An 18,240-nucleotide genomic window follows, 5' to 3' on the forward strand; every position below is an offset into this window, starting at 1 on the left:
ACATTTCACTGAAAATATTTGTTACTGTATTTTGTTGGGATAAACCTGACTACTAAGTATCACTAAATGTATTTAAAGGAGTGATAAATCAAAATTTTTGCTTTATAAATTCAGTATTTAGATACTCTACATTGCAATCATACAATTTTTAAATACAGGATGAAAATTTACATATATAACGAAAATTTTAAAATATCAACCAAGGTGAGAGAGAAACATAGTTTTTCAATATTTTTTCTACAAGTATCCAGGTAAAATGGTTTACTACCATTTGTTATACATATTATTTTGTAACCCAACCTTTTGATGTAACCATATGTAAGATTAACTTTGCCTTGAAGGATCAAGAAAAATTTCATGAAGGAATTTGTTGTAATCCATATTTGAATACAATAGGCAAAGATGAGGCAGAGTCAAGGGTGGATTGCAAAGCAAATTCCAACTAAATGTCTTAAGGCAGGAAAGCTTAGGTTCTATTTGGGGATTATCCAGTAAGTCTAGTATAGCTAAATTTAGGGTCTCTAAAGTAATACCAAGATATAAAGTAGTCTCTGGCATCATTGAAGGCATCTTTTGAATGGTATACTCTGAGGTTTGTAGTTTATTCTAGGCAATAGGAATGTATTGAAGATTTTTGAGTAATTAATTTCCATATCATGTTCAGGATATATCAGCAAGGCAGGATGCCATAGCAGAAACAGGAACTGAATGCTTAACTTAGTTACTTAAATGTAACCTTAAAAAGTTTCTAAAGGTTTCATTTTCTTCATTCTCATACTGAAAGACTGAATAGGATAAATCTCTAAATTTTTAAAAGATATTCTAGGGGCTGTGGTATAGGTAGCTCAGTAGTAGAGTGTTTGCCTAGCATGCCTTGGTTCAAAGCCCAGCACCACCAAAAATAAAAAATTAAATATTCTGTGAATATATGAGATGGGATTGCAGCAACGAGAATAGGAAGAATGTCCCTGAAATAAAACTAGGAAGTGGTAATAAAAGTCAAAAACTGAAAAGTATCAATGGCAATGGAAAAGGGAGATTGAATATGAGAGATACTGTGAAAGTAAGCAACTAATTGAATGCAGAAATATAAAGAGCCAAAGATGCTTAGAAAGGTTTTTGGCAGTTGTTTTTTTTTTTTTTTTTTTTTTGGAATAGACTCTCCTTAGTTATACTTGACAGTAGAATACATTGTGATAAAATTATACAAACATGGAATATATTTTATTCTGGTTCGGACCCCATTCTTATGGGCAGGCATGATAGTGGGATTTACTTAGGTATTTTCATGTGTACACAGGAAAATCAAGTTAGATTTATTCTATTGCCTTTCCTACTCCTATTTCCTTCCCTTTCTTTTATATCTCTTTGTCTAATATAAAAAAATTCTCTTCTTCCCCTCCCACCCTTTATTGTGGTTTAGCTTCTACATATCAGTGAAAACATTTGACCTTTGGTTATTTGGGACTGGTTTATTTCACTTAGCATGATAGTCTCCATATCCAACCATTTACTGGCAAATGTCATAAAGTCATTCTTATTTATGGCTGGGTAATATTCCATTGTGTGTATGTACCACAATTTCTTTATCCATTCTTCTGTTGATGGGTATCTATGTTGATTACAAAGCTTAACTACTGTGAATTGTACTGCTATAAAGATTGATGTGACTGTAGCAAGATGATTTTAAATCCTTTGGATATATGCCAAGGAGTGGGATAACTGGGTCAAATGGTGGTTCCAGTCCTAGTTTTTTGAGGAATGTTCATACTGCTTTCTAGCATGGTTTGCACCAATCCGCAGTCCCACAAACAATGTATGAGTATTCCCTTTCTGCAGAACCCAACATTTATTGTTACCTGTATTCTTTCTGGGGAATGCCAACAGTTGTTGTTACTTGTATTCTTGATAGTTGTCATTCTGACTGGAGTGAGATCAAAAATCAATGTAGTTTTATTTTGCATTTCTCTAGTTACTAGAGAAGTTGAACATTTTTCATATATTTGTTGACTATTTGTATTTCTCTTTTGAGAAAGGTCTGTTCAGTTCCTTATACATGCTTATGAAGTTTTGAATCTGAGACAACCTTCTGTTGGTTCCCTAACCTGGACTTCACTGCTACTTACATGTATAGTATTGAAAACTGTATAAACATGTCCTCTAATAAGTAACAACCCAGCTTGGAGATTAGATTTAGAAATATGTAAAAATACCTTTTAAATTTCTTAAGTTATTTGAGTTTATTTAAACATAATCATTTTTTTAAAATACCTTTTAAAATAGGAAGTTGACGATAAGCTGCAAGTTTGGGTTGAAATATATTTTCCATTAGAACACGTTCCATGAAAAATAAATCTTGATGAAATTTATCAGATTTTAATATTGCATCTGAGTGGTCCTCTTCATCATCATGGATTTTAGACATAATTACATTTTCTATATCCATAAGAGAACTAGCTTCACTACCTGCAAAATGCAAACATGATACAATAATAAAATATCTAAATAATACTAGATGGTTCACACATTCTAAAAATTCAAAAATGACATGTTGTCATATCAATTTGTTTTCCTCCAGTTTCCAACAACTTTAACAGACATTTATTAAAATGTTTTCTATATAAATAAATGCAATATAAACATATATTGACTTCTTTTGGACTTCTTAACCATAAAAAAAAGCTGTTTTTCAAAAGGGAAGTAATGATAACCTCCTGAAATAATGTGTATCTGCCTTCGTGTGTTTTCTGTTGTTACATCATAATGCCATAAACTGGGAAATTTATAAAGAAAATAAACTTATTTCTTACAATTCTGAAGGCTGTTAAGTTCAAGTTTGAGAAGCTTCACCTATAGAGGGTATTTTTTTACTGTTTCATGACATGACAGAAGGCATCACATGGCCAGAGACAGGAAGCATGCACTCAGGTCTGCCTTCAATCTCCTATACAGCCACTAATCCTACCATTGGGGCCCCACCCTCATGATCTCATCTAACTCAAATTACCTACCAAAGGCCAAACTTCCGAATATCATTAATATGGATTTCAGGATTATGTTTCCAACAACTAAACTTGGGGTGATACATTCAAACTTCTTAACATTGAAGTAAAATTATCAGTCTTTATATAATAAAATTCTGACTTGATGATTGTTTTATGGAAACACTACCCTTCTGTAGTAGTTTTTTTATTACTGCTATAAAAAAAAGTACAGTGACTTAAAACAAGGCAAATTTACTGTCTTCTAGTTCAGTAGGTTAGAGGTCTGAACCAAAACCAAGGAGTTGATATAAACAATGTTCCATTTTGGAAACTCAAGAGAAATATTTGTTTCCTGGACTTTTTCAGCTCCTTAGAGGTTTCCCACAACCTCTCCTCCATGTTCAAACACAGAAACATTGCATATTAGACCTTCTTCTGTCAGTACATCTCTGTCCCAGACCAAGCTAAGAAAGGTCCTCCAGTTTTAAGTACTCACACGTTTAGGTTGGGCCCAATTAGTTTAGATAAGATAATCTCCCCAGCTGAAGATCCTATTGTAATCACCTTTGAAAAAACTTTTTTTATCATGTAAGGTAATCCTCTTACCATGTAAGGTACTCTGAGAGACTCCAGGGATTGGAATGCGTACAAATTTGGGGGACCATAATTCTGCCTACTACTCTGTTTAATAAACTCTTAAACAGAATGAAGGAAGCTGGGTGTGGTGGTGCTCGCCTGTAATCTCAGTGACTCAGGAGGCTAAGGCAGGAGGATTGGAAGTTCAAATCCAGCCTCAGCAACTTATTGAGGCCCTAAGCAACTTAGCAAGGCCCTGTCTCTTAAGAAACAAACAAACAAAAAGAAAAATATAAAAAGGGCTGGCAGGTATTACTACTTCTGTGAAAACGTTACCCTATTCCACCTGCTAAATTCAACTAAAAACACTGGAAATTTTATATGTAATAAAAAATAAGGAGTCCTTGAAGGGAAGAGACAAAAGGGGAAAACAAGTAGGAGGATACTTGAGAAGCAAGGAATGATACAGTGGTGAATTCCTGGGGTATTCTTTTTGTTTCATACATTCCCAAGCCAGCAATTTGGAAACGCCATTGGGCATAGACAAAAATGCCCACAGAAGCCTATTCTCTTTATCCAAAGGACCAGAAAAGGAGCATCCAAGAAAGAGAGATTTTAGATGACAATCATTTTACTCCAGCCAAACACTACAAAAACAAAACAAATAAAACTTTAACCTCTTCCAAGCCACCAATGCAAAGTGGGAGCCTAGACTTTCATACTGACAAAGTTGTAACAAGGTACCTCAATCCTCTGACCTTCTACTATGTGCAGTATCAGAGAAAGCACAATAAAGTCAGGATAATCATCTCCACCAAACATAAAGAAAGTATCAGAAAAGAACAGTTGGGGAGCCTAGAATTCTACACTCATCTGGAAGTAACAAATTTTCCCTTCCCCACCCTGCTGGAGTAATCATTGTTGGACTAATGGATAATCAGAATTTTTATCACTGCCCAGCAGTAATGAACACAACCTCCATTCTGTAGTGTCAATGGAGGCCACATGTGACTCTGTAATAAGACAATCCTATACTTGCTAGTCACAAGGTATCAATGGAACTCAGAGCATCCATTACTACTCAGCAGTGATGAGGATATCACAGGAAACCAAGTGGGAAATCTGGACTTCCATTCCCACTTAGTAGAAATCAGGCAAATGACTCATATTTTCCCCTGCTAGCATAGTGTCTTAAAAAAAAAAAAAGCCTAATAAAATGGAAAGTTTTAAAAAGATCTGAATCCTAACACAATACATGAAATATCCAGGATTCAATTGAAAGACATTCACTATACCAAGAACCAAAAAAAAAATCTCAACTTGAATTAAAAAACAAACAAACAAACAAAAAAGAATAGATACTAACACTGAGAGATGGTAGATTTTATCTGTTAAAAAAATCAAAATGGCATCATAAAAATGCCTCAACAGTATTTATGAACACACTTGAAGCATACAAAAATTAGGAAGTATCATCAAAGGAATAGAGCATCTTAGCAAATAAAGAGAATCAAATGGAAAATTTATAAATGAAAAAATACAATGAACAAATCCACAATCTCAAATCAGGGGCTCAACAAGTCAGGGGTTCAACAACAGAATGGAGAGAAGTAGAGGGACAAAAATCAATAAACTTGAAGAAAGTATAATAGAAACAATCTAATTTTTAAAACAGAGAAAATAGTGTGAGAAAAGTGAACAGAGATTCAGGGATGTGTGGGACTGTAACAAAAGGTATAACATTATCATTGGCATTTTAGAAGAGGAGAAAGAAGGTATGATGGAAAAAGTACCTGAACAAATGATAGCTGAAAACTTTCAAAATTTGGCAAATAACAACAAAAGATTAAAGAAACTAAATGAAGCTGAAGGAGAATAAACCCAAAGAAATATAAACAAGAAACATATTGAAACTATTGAAAATAGAAGAAAAAAATCTAGGGAGCAGTGAAAAAGGAATTATATCTTATCTATAGAGGGAAAATAATTTCAGTAGCAGTAGGGTTTTTATCAGAAACCAAAGATGCTAGAAGCAAGTAGCCCACATTCTTTTAATGTTGAATGAAAAGAGGTGTCAACCCAGAATTCTACACTCAGTGAAAATATCCTATAAAAATAAAGGAAAATTAAGATATTCTTAGACTGCAGAATACTAAGAGAGTGTCTCTCCCCCCCACCAAAGAGAAAAAAAATCCCTAAGAATAGCTAAAGAAATTCCCCTAAATAGGAAGAAAATGTGAAAAGAAGGAATTTTGGAGCATCAGAAAGGAGAAAAGGGACAAGGTGGAGAATTAAATAAAATATAACTTCCTACTTTTGAGATGTTTATGATTGAAGAAAAATTACATTTTCTGATGTAGTTCTACATCTAAATATCTAAATGTTTCAATATCTAAATATTTAGAAATATTTAAGACAAATAGGGAATTATGAAACACTGTAATGGGAGATAAGCTTTCCTGGAACTGTTGAAATGTTGGCATCAGTAGACTATGATAAGTTATTTGTATAGAATGCAATATGTTGAGTAAATCCTCAAAAAGTTACAGAGATAAACTATATATATATATATATATATATATATATATATATATATATATATATACGTCTTTATGTATTAGAGTAGAATCATAAAAAGCATTGAGTAAACAGCAAGAAGTTATTAAAAAGATAAAGAAGAAACAAAGATAAAGAGAGCAAAAAAATAGTAGCCAATTTACTGGGTAATATATAAATAAATGTTAAATACAAATTATATTTACAACTCAAAGGCAGAAATCAGCAAATACAAGATTAAAAACACGACTCAAATATATGATGTCTATAAGAAATTTATTTAAAATATGTAATATAGGTAAATTGAAAGTAAAAGGATGGAAAAAGATAATCTATCAGGCAATCATTATCAAACACAAAGTAGGAGAGGCTATACCATTATTATATGCAACAGACTTCATAGCAAAGAAAATTACCAGAAACACATAACAATATTATATAATGACTGCAACAAAAAGATGTAGTGATCATAAATGTTTATATAGAAAAAAGTAAGACTGCAAAATAGGTAAGGCAAATACCATTAGAACAGAAAGGAGAAACAAATCCAATATTCAATAAACTAAAAAGACAGTGAATTAGCAATAAAATACACAAAACCAACAATATCATTAGCTTTAAAAAAAAAATCTTGGTAGTCACGTCACCCCAATTGGAGTAGGGGCAGAGCAGAGCCGCCACCCGCGTCCGCAAGGTAGGCAGACCTGCGACCGACCAGCGGAACAGGCCCAGCGGCCCGCCGGCGTGGTAGTCACGTCACCCCAATTGGACTAGGGGCAGAGCAGAGCTGCCGCCCACGCCCGGAACAGGCCCAGCGACCTGCAGGCGTGGTAGTCACGTCACCCCAATTGGAGTAGGGGCAGAGCACAGCCTCCGCCCGCACCCGGTACAGGCCCAGCGACCCGCCGGCGTGGTAGTCACGTCACCCTAATTGGAGTAGGGGCAGAGCAGAGACACCGCCAGTGCCCAGAACAGGCCCAGCGACCCGCGGGCGTGGTAGTCACGTCACCCCAATTGGAGTAGGGGCAGAGCAGAGCCGCCGCCCGCGCCCGGAATAGGCCCAGCGACCCTCCGGCGTGGTAGTCACGTCACCCCAATTGGAGTAGGGGCAGAAAAGAGCCGCCGCCCGCACCTGGAACAGGCCCAGCGACCCGCCAGCGTGGTAGTCACGTCACCCCAATTGGAGCAGGGGCAGAGCAGAGCCGCCGCTCGCGCCCGGAACAGGCCCAGTGACCCGCGGGCGTGGTAGTCACGTCACCCATATTGGAGTAGGGGCAGAGCAGAGCCGCCGCCTGTGCCTCCAAGGTAGGCAGATGTGGGACCAACTGGCAGAACAGGCCCAGTGGCCCGTCAGCGTGGTAGACAGATCACCCCAATTGGGGGAGGAGCACAGCCGCCGCCCGCCCCTGCGGTCCGCAGGCGTGGTAGACACGCCGCGGGCGTGGTAGACACGTCACACCAATTGGAGGAGGGGCAGAGCAGACCCGCCGCCCGCACCTGCAAGGTAGGCAGACCTGCGACCAACCGGCAGAACAGGCCCAGCGGCCCGTCAGGGTGGTAGACAGATCACCCCAATTGGAGGAGGAGCACAGCCGTCGCCCGCCCCTGCAAGGGAGACTTTTCAACTATACAAGAGCAATATAAATATATAGGGGGAAAATTTCAATAACACAACAGTTTCACCAAGCAGAAAGAAACGCGAGCAGTATGAAAAGACAAGGAAAGAAAGGACCACAAGCAATGCAGGTCAACTCAACTTTAGAAGAGGTAATAGCTGCAGCAGATGGAATGTCAGATAAAGAATTCAGGATATACATGCTTCAGATGATCTGGAGTCTCAAGGAAGACATTAGACAGCAAAATCAGACAATGAAAGATCACTTCGACAATGAATTACATAAACAAATCCAAGAAGCAAAAGATCAACTATACAGGGAGATAGAGGTTATAAAACACAAAGAAACAGAAATCCTAGAAATGCAGGAAGCAATAAATCAACTTAAAAACTCAATTGAGAATACTACCAGCAGAGTAGAACACTTAGAAGATAGAACATCAGACAATGAAGACAAAGTATTTCAACTTCAAAAGAACATAGACAGCTCAGCAAGACTGTTAAGAAACCATGAACAGAACATCCAAGAAATATGGGATAACATAAAGAGACCAAACTTAAGAGTCATTGGAATACAGGAAGGTATAGAGGTCCAAACCAAAGGAATGAGCAATCTATTCAATGAAATAATACGAGAAAACTTCCCAGACTTGAAGAATGAGACAGAATCCCAAATCCTAGAAGCCTATAGGACGCCGAATGTGCAAAATCATAAGAGATCCACACGTAAACACGTTATAATGAAGATGCCCAACATACAGAATAAGGAGAGAATTTTAAAAGCTACAAGAGAAAGGAAGCAGATTACATTTAGGGGTAAACCAATCAGGATAGCAGCTGATCTTTCAACACAGACTCTGAAAGCTAGAAGATCCTGGAATAACATATTTCAAACACTGAAAGAAAATGGGTTCCAACCAAGAATTATGTATCCAGCGAAATTAAGCTTCAGGATGGAAGATGAAATTAAAACCTTCCACGATAAACAAAAGTTAAAAGAATTTGCAGCTAGAAAACCATCTCTTCAAAACATCCTCGGCAAAACATTACAGGAAGAGGAAATGGAAAATAACAATGAAAACCAACAGTGGGAGGTAGGACAGTAAAGGGGGGAAAAATAATCAAAGAGGAAAACAAACCATGTTTAGTAACATAAATAAACAAATACAGCTGGAAGAACAACCCATATCTCAATAATAACCCTAAATGTTAATGGTTTAAACTCACCAATTAAGAGACACAGGCTGGTAGAATGGATCACAAAACAAGACCCAACAATATGCTGCCTACAGGAGACGCATTTGATAGGAAAAGACATACATAGACTGAAGGTGAAAGGTTGGGAAAAATCATATCACTCATATGGACTTTGGAAACAAGCAGGAGTGTCCATACTCATATCAAATCAAATAGATTTCAAGCCAAAGTTAATCAAAAGGGATAAAGAGGGACACTACATACTGCTCAAGGGAACCATACACCAACAAGACATAACAATCATAAATATTTATGCCCCAAACAATGGTGCAGCTATGTTCGTCAAACAAACTCTTCTCAAGTTCAAGAGTCTAATAGACCACCATACAATAATCATGGGAGACTTCAACACACCTCTCTCGCCACTGGACAGATCTTCCAAACAAAAGTTGAATAAGGAAACTATAGAACTCAATAACACAATTAATAACCTAGACTTAATTGAAATATATAGAATATACCACCCAACATCAAGCAGTTACACTTTTTTCTCAGCAGCACATGGATCCTTCTCAAAAATAGATCATATATTATGTCACAGGGAAACTCTTAGACAATATAAAGGAGTACAGATAATACCATGCATCTTATCTGATCATAATGGAATGAAACTGAAAATCAACGATAAAAGAAGGAAGGAAAAAGCATACATCACTTGGAGAATGAAAAATAGGTTACTGAATGATCAATGGGTTATAGAAGACATCAAGGAGGAAATTAAAAAATTCTTAGAGATAAATGAAAACACAGACACAACATTTCGGAATCTATGGGACACATTGAAAGCAGTTCTAAGAGGAAAATTCATTGCTTGGAGTTCATTCCTAAAAAAAAGAAAAAAACAACAAATAAATGATCTCATACTTCATCTCAAAATCCTTGAAAAAGAAGAGCAAAACAAAAGCAAAAGAAGTAGAAGGCAAGAAATAATTAAAATCAGAGCTGAAATTAAAGAAATCAAAACAAAAGAAACAATTGAAAAAATTGACAAAACTAAAAGTTGGTTCTTTGAAAAAATAAATAAAATCGACAGACCCTTAGCCATGCTAACGAAGAGAAGAAGAGAGAGAGAACTCAAATTACTAACATACGGGATGAAAAAGGCAATATCACAACAGACACTTCAGAAATACAGAAGATAATCAGAAATTATTTTGAATCCTTATACTCCAATATAATAGAAGATAGTGAAGGCATCAATAAATTTCTTAAGAAATATGATCTGCCCAGATTGAGTCAGGAGGATATAAACAACCTAAACAGACCAATATCAATTGAGGAAATAGAAGAAACCATCAAAAGACTACCAACTAAGAAAAGCCCAGGACCTGATGGGTATACAGCACAGTTTTACAAAACCTTTAAAGAGGAACTAATACCAATACTTTTCAAGGTATTTCAGGAAATAGAAAAAGAGGGAGAACTTCCAAATTCATTCTACAAGGCCAACATCACCCTGATTCCTAAACCAGCAAAAGAAACAATAAGAGAGGTAAATAGGGAGCCTACATCCTGGGAACAAATCTTTACTCCTCACACTTCAGATAGAGCCCTAATATCCAGAGTATACAAAGAACTCAAAAAATTAAACAATAAGAAAACAAATAACCCAATCAACAAATGGACCAAGGACCTGAACAGACACTTCTCAGAGGAGGACATACAATCAATCAACAAGTACATGAAAAAATGCTCACCATCTCTAGCAGTCAGAGAAATGCAAATCAAAACCATCCTAAGATACCATCTCACTCCAGTAAGATTGGCAGCCATTATGAAGTCAAACAACAACAAGTGCTGGCGAGGATGTCAGGAAAAGGGTACACTTGTACATTGCTGGTGGGACTGCAAATTGGTGCAGCCAATTTGGAAAGCAGTATAGAGATTTCTTGGAAAGCTGGGAATGGAGCCACCATTTGACCCAGCTATTCCCCTTCTCGGTCTATTCCCTAAAGACCTAAAAAGAGCATGCTACAGGGACACTGCTACATCGACGTTCATAGCAGTACAATTCACAATAGCAAGACTGTGGAACCAACCCAGATGCCCTTCAATAGATGAATGGATAAAAAAAATGTGGCATTTATACACCATGGAGTATTACGCAGCACTAAAAAATGACAAAATCATAGAATTTGCAGGGAAATGGATGGCACTAGAGCAGATTATGCTTAGTGAAGCTAGCCAATCCCTAAAAAACAAATGCCAAATGTCTTCTTTGATATAAGGAGAGTAACTAAGATCAGAGTAGGGACAAAGAGCAGGAGAAGAAGATTAACATTTAACAGGGATGAGAGGTGGCAGGGAAAGGGAGAGAAAAGGGAAATTGCATGGAAATGGAAGGAGACCCTCAGGGTTATACAGTGGAGGGGGTAGAGAGAGAGGAGGGGAGGGGAGGGGAGAGGTGGGGAAGGGGGATGGTGGAGGATGGGAAAGGCAGCGGAGCACAACAGACACTAGTATGGCAATATGTAAATCAATGGTTGTGTAACTGATGTGATTCTGCAATCTGTGTATGGGGTGAAGGTGGGAGTTCATAACCCACTTGAATCAAAGTGAGGAATATGATATGTCAAGGAATTTGTAATGTTTTGAACAACCAACAATGAAAAATTTTAAAAAAAATCTGGAAAAAAAAAAAAGAAAGAGATAGAGATACTTAAAAAAAAAAATCAGAAATCCTTGAAATGAAGGAAACAATAATCAAATAAAAAACTCAATAGAAAGCATCACCAACAGACTAGATCATTTGGAAGAAAGAATGTCAGATAATGAAGACAAAGTATACAATCTGAAAAACAAAGTTGACCACAAAGTGAAGATGGTAAGAAACCATGAGAACATTCAAGAATTATGAGATAGCATCAAAAGACCAAATCTAAGAGTTACTGGGATAGAGGAAGGCACAGAGTTTCAAAACAAAGGAATACACAATCTCTTCAATGAGATAATGCCGCAGTCTGGCTGGGCACAAAATCACGAGCCACTTAAGCAGGAACAAACTTTATTTTTGAAACTGCCACCAATGCCCCGTACGCTCCCGGGAAGATTGCTGACCGACGCACATGGCGTTCTCCTGGCTCCCAAGAGGAAGTTCCTCCTCCGGAATTCCCTCCTACCGCACTTCCCCAACCAATGGGAACTCTCCAGAAGTCCCGTAGCAGGCCAAGGTGAACAGCAGGAGTCCAATATTCATATGAATGCAAATCTTAACATAATTATATCATCTCAATGGCTTGCTGGCATCACCTTTCAACCAAAAATGCCATGCATCATATTACTTGGTTGTGGCTCTTAGCAAGATAATATCAGAAAATTTCTTAAACATGAAGAATGAATGGGAAAATCAAATAGAAGAGGCTTACAGGACACCAAATGAACAAAATTACAACAGATCTACACCAAGGCACATTATAATGAAAATGCCTAGCATATAGAATAAAGATAGAATCTTAAAGGCCGCAAGAGAGAGGAATCAGATCACATATAGGGGAAGACCAATTCGTATCTCAGCAGATTTTTTCAACCCAGACCATCAAAGCCAGTAGATCCTGGAACAGCATACCAAGCTCTGAAAGAAAATAGATGCCAACCAAGAATCTTATATTCAGCAAAATTGTGCCTTAGATTTGATGAAAACCTTCCATGATAAAAGTTAAAAGCATTTACAACTAGAAAGCCTGCACTACAGAATATTCTCAGCAAAATATTCCATGAACAGGAAATGAAAAATAACACTGAAAATCAGCAATGAGAGGCATTACACTAAAGGAAAAACTAATCACAGGAGAAACCAAGTCTAGTTAAATATAAAAAATAAACAAAAAATACAAATCATGTCTCAATAATAACCATGAATGTTAATGGCCTAAACTCAAAAGACATACACTGGCAGATTGGATGAAAGAAAAAGATCCAACAATATGCTGCCTCCAAGAGACTCATCTCATAGGTAAAGACATCCACAGACTGAAGGTGAAAGGTTGGGAAAAATCATACCACTCACACGGACTGCGGCAGCAAGCAGGGGTTACCATCGTTATATCAAATAAAGTAGACTTCAAGCCAAAGTTAATCAAAAGGGATAAAGAAGAATATTTCATACTGCTGAAGGGAACAATTCATCAACAAGACATAACAATAATAAATATATATACCCCAAACAATGGAACATCTACATTCATCAAACAAACTCTTCTCAAGTTCAAGAGTCCAATAGACCACAACTCAATAATTCTGGGTGATATTAACACACCTCTTTCACCACTGGATGATAGATCTTCCAAAAAAAGCTAAAGATAGAAACTACAGAACTCAATAATACAATCAATAACTTAGACTTAACTGACATATATAAAATATTTCAATCTTCAATGCGGAAATACATTTTCTTCTCAATAGCATATGGATTCTTCTCTAAAAAAGACCATATATTATGCGACAAAGCAACTCTTAGCAAATATAAAAAAGTAGAGATACTACCCTGCATTCTATCGGATCATAATGGCATGAAATTAGAAATCAAAAAATAGAAGCTACTTCAACACCTGGAGACTAAATAGTATGCTACTAAATGAACAACAGGTTGCAAAAGACATGAGAAAGGAGATTTTTTAAAAAATTCTTAGAGGTGAAATGAAACACAGATACAATATATCAAAATCTCTGAGACACTATGAAGGCAGTACTAAGAGGAAAGATCATTGCATGGAGTTCATTTCTTAAAAGAAGAAAAAGTCAGGCTGGGGATGTGGCTCAGCTGATAGAGTGCTTGCCTAGCATGCACAAAGCCCTGGGTTCAGTCCCCAGCACCAAACGAAGAAGAAGGGAGAAGGAGAAGAAAAAAGTCAACAATTAAATGACTTAACACTACATTTCAAAGCCCTAGAAAAAGAACAAATCAACACCAGAAGCTATAGAAGACAGGAAAAATTAAAACCAGACAAAAGAAACAATTAAAAAAATTGACAAAACAAAAAGTTGGGTCTTTGATAAAATAAATAAAATTGACAAACCCTTGGCCATGCTAATGAAGAGAAGGAGAGAGAAAACTCAAATTACTAACATGTGATGAAAAAGGAAATATCACAGCAGATACTACAGAAATACAGAAGATAATTAGAAATTACTTTGAAAACTTCTACTCCAATAAAATAGAAAATATCAAAGGCATCGACAAATTTCTAGAGTCATATGATTTGTCCAAATTGAATCAGGATGATATACACAATTTAAAAAGATCAATTTCAAGCGATTAAATAGAAGAAACCATCAGAAGCCTACCAACCAAGACAAAGTCCAGAACCTGAAGGACACACAGCTGAATTCTACAAGACCTTTAAAGAAGAATACAGTTTATCATAGCCATAGGATCATCTCAAGAGATGCAGAAAAAGCATTCAACAAAAGAGAGCACCACTTCATGTTCAAAACACTAGAAAAACTAGGGATAACAGGAACATATCTAAACATTGTAAAGGCTTTCTATGCTAAGCCCCAGGCTAACATCATTGTAAATGGAGAAAAATTGAAAGCATTCCCTCCAAAAACTGTAACAAGACAGGGATGCCCTCTGTTACCATTTCTATTTAACACAGTTCTTGAAACACTGGCCAGAGCACAATCAGAAAGATGCAAGAGATTAAAGGGTTACGGATAGGAAAAAGAACAACTCAAATTGGCACTATATGCCAACGGTATGATTCTATACCTAGAATACCCAAAAAATTCCACCAGAAAACTTCTAGAACTAGTAAATGAATTCAGCAAAGTAGCAGGATATAAACTCAACATCCATAAATCAAAGGCCTTTCTCTATATCATTAATAAATTCTCTGAAAGGGAAATAAGGAAAACTACTCCATTTATAATAGCCTCAAAAAGACATAAAATACTCGGGAATCAACTTAGTGAAAGAGGAGAAAGACCTCTCAACGAAAACTACAGTATGCTAAAGAAAGAAATTAAAGAAGACCTTAGACGATGGAAAGATCTACCTTGTTCTTGGATAGGGAGAATTAATATTGTCAAAATGACCATACAGTATACAGATTTAATACAATTCAATCAAAATCCCAATGACAAGCCTCATAGAAATAGAAAAAATAGTCATAAAATTCATCTGGAAAAATAAGAGACCCAGAATAGCTAAAGCAATCCTTAGCAAGAAAAGGGAAGCAGGTAGTATCAGTATAACAAGCCTTAAACTATACTACAGAGCAACAATAACAAAAACAGCATGGTATTGGCACCAAAATAGACTAGTAGACCAATGGTACAGAATAGAGGACACAGAGACTAACCCACAAAATTAGAATTATATTATATTAGACATAGGTGCCAAAAACATACATTGGGGCAAAATGACCTCTTCAACAAATGGTGCTGGGAAAACTGTAAATCCATATACAACAAAATGAAATTAAACCCATATTTCTTACCATACACAAAACTTAATCAAAATGGATCAAGGACCTAGGAATTAAACCAGAGACTCTGTGTCTAACAGAAAAAAAAAGTAGGCCCTAATCTTCATCATGTGGGATTAGACCCCAACATCTTTAATAAGGCTCCTATAGCGCAAGAATTAAAACCAAGAATCAATAAATGGGATGGAATCAAACTACAAATTTTCTTCTCAGCAAAAGAAACAATCTGTGAGGTGAATAGAGAACCTACATACTGGGAGCAAATTTTTACCCCTCACACATCAGATAGAGCAGTAATCTCTAGGGTATATAAAGAACTCAAAAAGCTAAACAGAAAAAAAAACCAAATAACCCAATCAATAAATGGGCCAAGGACCTAAACAGACACTTCTCAGAAGGAGATATACAATCAACCAACAAACAACCCAATCAACAAATGGGCAAGGACCTGAACAGACACTTCTCACATGCAGATATACAATCAATCAACAAATATATGAAAAAATGCTCATCATCTCTAGCAATCAGAGAAATGCAAATCAAAACTACTCTAAGATATCATCTCACTGCAGTCAGAATGGCAGCTATTATGAAGACAAACAACAATAAGTGTTGGCGAGGATGTGGGAAAAGGTACAATCATACATTGCTGGTGGTACTACAAATTGGTGCAGCCAATATGGAAAGCAGTCTGGAGATTCCTTAGAAATCTGAGAATGGAACCACCATTTGACCCAGTTATCCCTCTCCTCGGACTATACCCAAAGGACTTAAAAACAGCATACTACAGGGACACAGCCACATCAATGTTTATAGCAGCACAATTCACAACAGCTAAACTGTGGAGCCAACCTAAATGCCCACTTCAGTGGATAAATGGATTAAAAAAAAATGTGGCATATATATACACAATGGAATTTTACTCAGCAATAAAAGAGAATAAAATCATGGCATTTGCAGGTAAACGGATGGCTTTCGAGAAGATAATGCTAAGTGAAGTCAGCAAATCCCAAAAAAACAAATGCTGAATGTTTTCTCTGATATAAAGAGGCTGATTCATAGTGGGGTAGGCAGGGCAAGCATAAGAGAAATAAATGAATTATAGATATGGTAGAGGGGTGGGAGGGGAAAGGAGGAGGCAGGAAATTAGCAAGGATGGTGGAATGTAATGGATACCATTATCCAAAGACACGAATTGGGTGTCAATCTACTTTATATACAAACAGACATATGAAAAATTGTGGTATATATGTGTAATGAGAACTGTAATGCAAAAAAAAGTACATGTATAAAGACATGAATTGGCGTGAACACATTTTATGTACAAAGATATGAAAAACTGTGCTCTATATGTGTAATAAGAATTTTAATGCATTCTGCTGTTGTGTATTTTAAAAATAAAATCAATTAAATAAAAAATAAGATGATGACTATTAAAAAAAAATGTTTCTTTTTCTGATATTCTTCCCTTCCTTGTTCTCTGGGAAACCTACAAATAATTCACTATAAATAATTATGATTAAAACATAGTTAAAATCTACATGAATATAAATGTGATTAAAGAAACAAAAGAATATAGGTCATATACTAGAAGTTTAGATTAAAATATAAGATTAAACAAGATAAAAAGACCAAATTTAAAGATCTTAAGGATCTAAAATCTCTTAAGATGAGGTGGGAGGGAAAGGGAGAGAAAAGGGAAATTGCATGGAAATGGAAGGAGACCCTCATTGTTATACAAAATTACATATAAGAGGTTGTGAGGGGAATGGGGAAAAAAACAAGGAGAGAAATGAATTGTAGTAGATGGGGTAGAGAGAGAAGATGGGAGGGGACGGGGGGGGGGGGTGATAATAGAGGTTAGGAAAGGTAGCAGAATACAGCAGTCACCAATATGGCTTCATGTAAAAATGTGGATGTGTAACCGATGTGATTCTGCAATCTGTAATTGGGGTAAAAATGGGAGTTCATAACCCACTTGAATCTAATGTATGAAATATGATATGTCAAGAGCTTTGTAATGTTTTGAACAACCAATAAAAAAAAAAAAAAAAAGAAATTGTGATCCTCCTGCCTCAGCCTCCCAAGTTGCTGGGATTACAGGTGTAAACCACAGTAACCAGCTAGGAACTGCTAGGAAAAAAAAAAAAATTTCCAATTGGGGTATAATTTCTCATTTTTCTGATTGTACAGATTGCAGAATCACATAAATTATACCCCAAATGATTCAAATGTATGAATTGCCAAAATCATTGTAATGTCATGTGTAGCTAATAAAAATGAATAAATAAATAATTTTTCCAAGAAAAAAAAAATCTCTTAAGGTTATATAGTCAATTATAAAGTAGCTGTTTTCTGGAATTTATCAATTTTCTTTAAACTTCATGTTTAAAACTATTTACTAACTTACTGAACTTTCAAATATTACATCTGTCTTTGGATCAAAATCAGTGAAAGTGAAAAAAGTTTAATTATGAAAATTTGTCAGAACTTACAAAAACTTGTGAGGTTATAGTTATTCTGAAATAAAGACTATTCCTTAAATGTAGTAATATAATTTTATAAAGACTCTGCAGGAGAGGTAGATAAAATCAGGTTAATCACAAAATATTTGCAAGTGGATGGCAGGCATAACGGTCTATGTCTGGAATCCCACGTACTCAGGAGGCAAGAGGATTGCCTCCATAATTTAGCAAGAACCTATTTCAAAAATAAAATAAAAAGTGTAGCTCAGTGGTAGAATTCCCCTGGCTTCAATTCCTCATATTGCTAAATAAGTTTAACGAGAAGAACAAAGGAATGTAACAAACTCTTTACAACTGGA

General features: G+C 36.1%; 1 protein-coding gene across 3 annotated transcripts in view; it reads right to left on the bottom strand.

Annotated features, from left to right (window-relative positions):
- Dnai4 (dynein axonemal intermediate chain 4) overlaps window positions 1-18,240 on the bottom strand; it is a 117,559-nt gene that overhangs the window by 53,997 nt on the left and 45,322 nt on the right. For 2 of the 3 annotated variants that reach the window (XM_027949563.3, XM_071617939.1), the window contains one exon: window positions 2,272-2,466. The exons of the other annotated variant lie outside the window; for it this stretch is intronic. In XM_027949563.3, coding sequence (XP_027805364.3) covers window positions 2,272-2,466 — 195 coding nt within the window. The remainder of the gene's footprint in view (window positions 1-2,271; window positions 2,467-18,240) is intronic. 3 annotated transcript variants of the gene reach the window in all.

Source organism: Marmota flaviventris, chromosome 10 (genome assembly GCF_047511675.1).
Source record: "Marmota flaviventris isolate mMarFla1 chromosome 10, mMarFla1.hap1, whole genome shotgun sequence".
NCBI classification, from domain to species: Eukaryota; Metazoa; Chordata; class Mammalia; order Rodentia; family Sciuridae; genus Marmota; species Marmota flaviventris.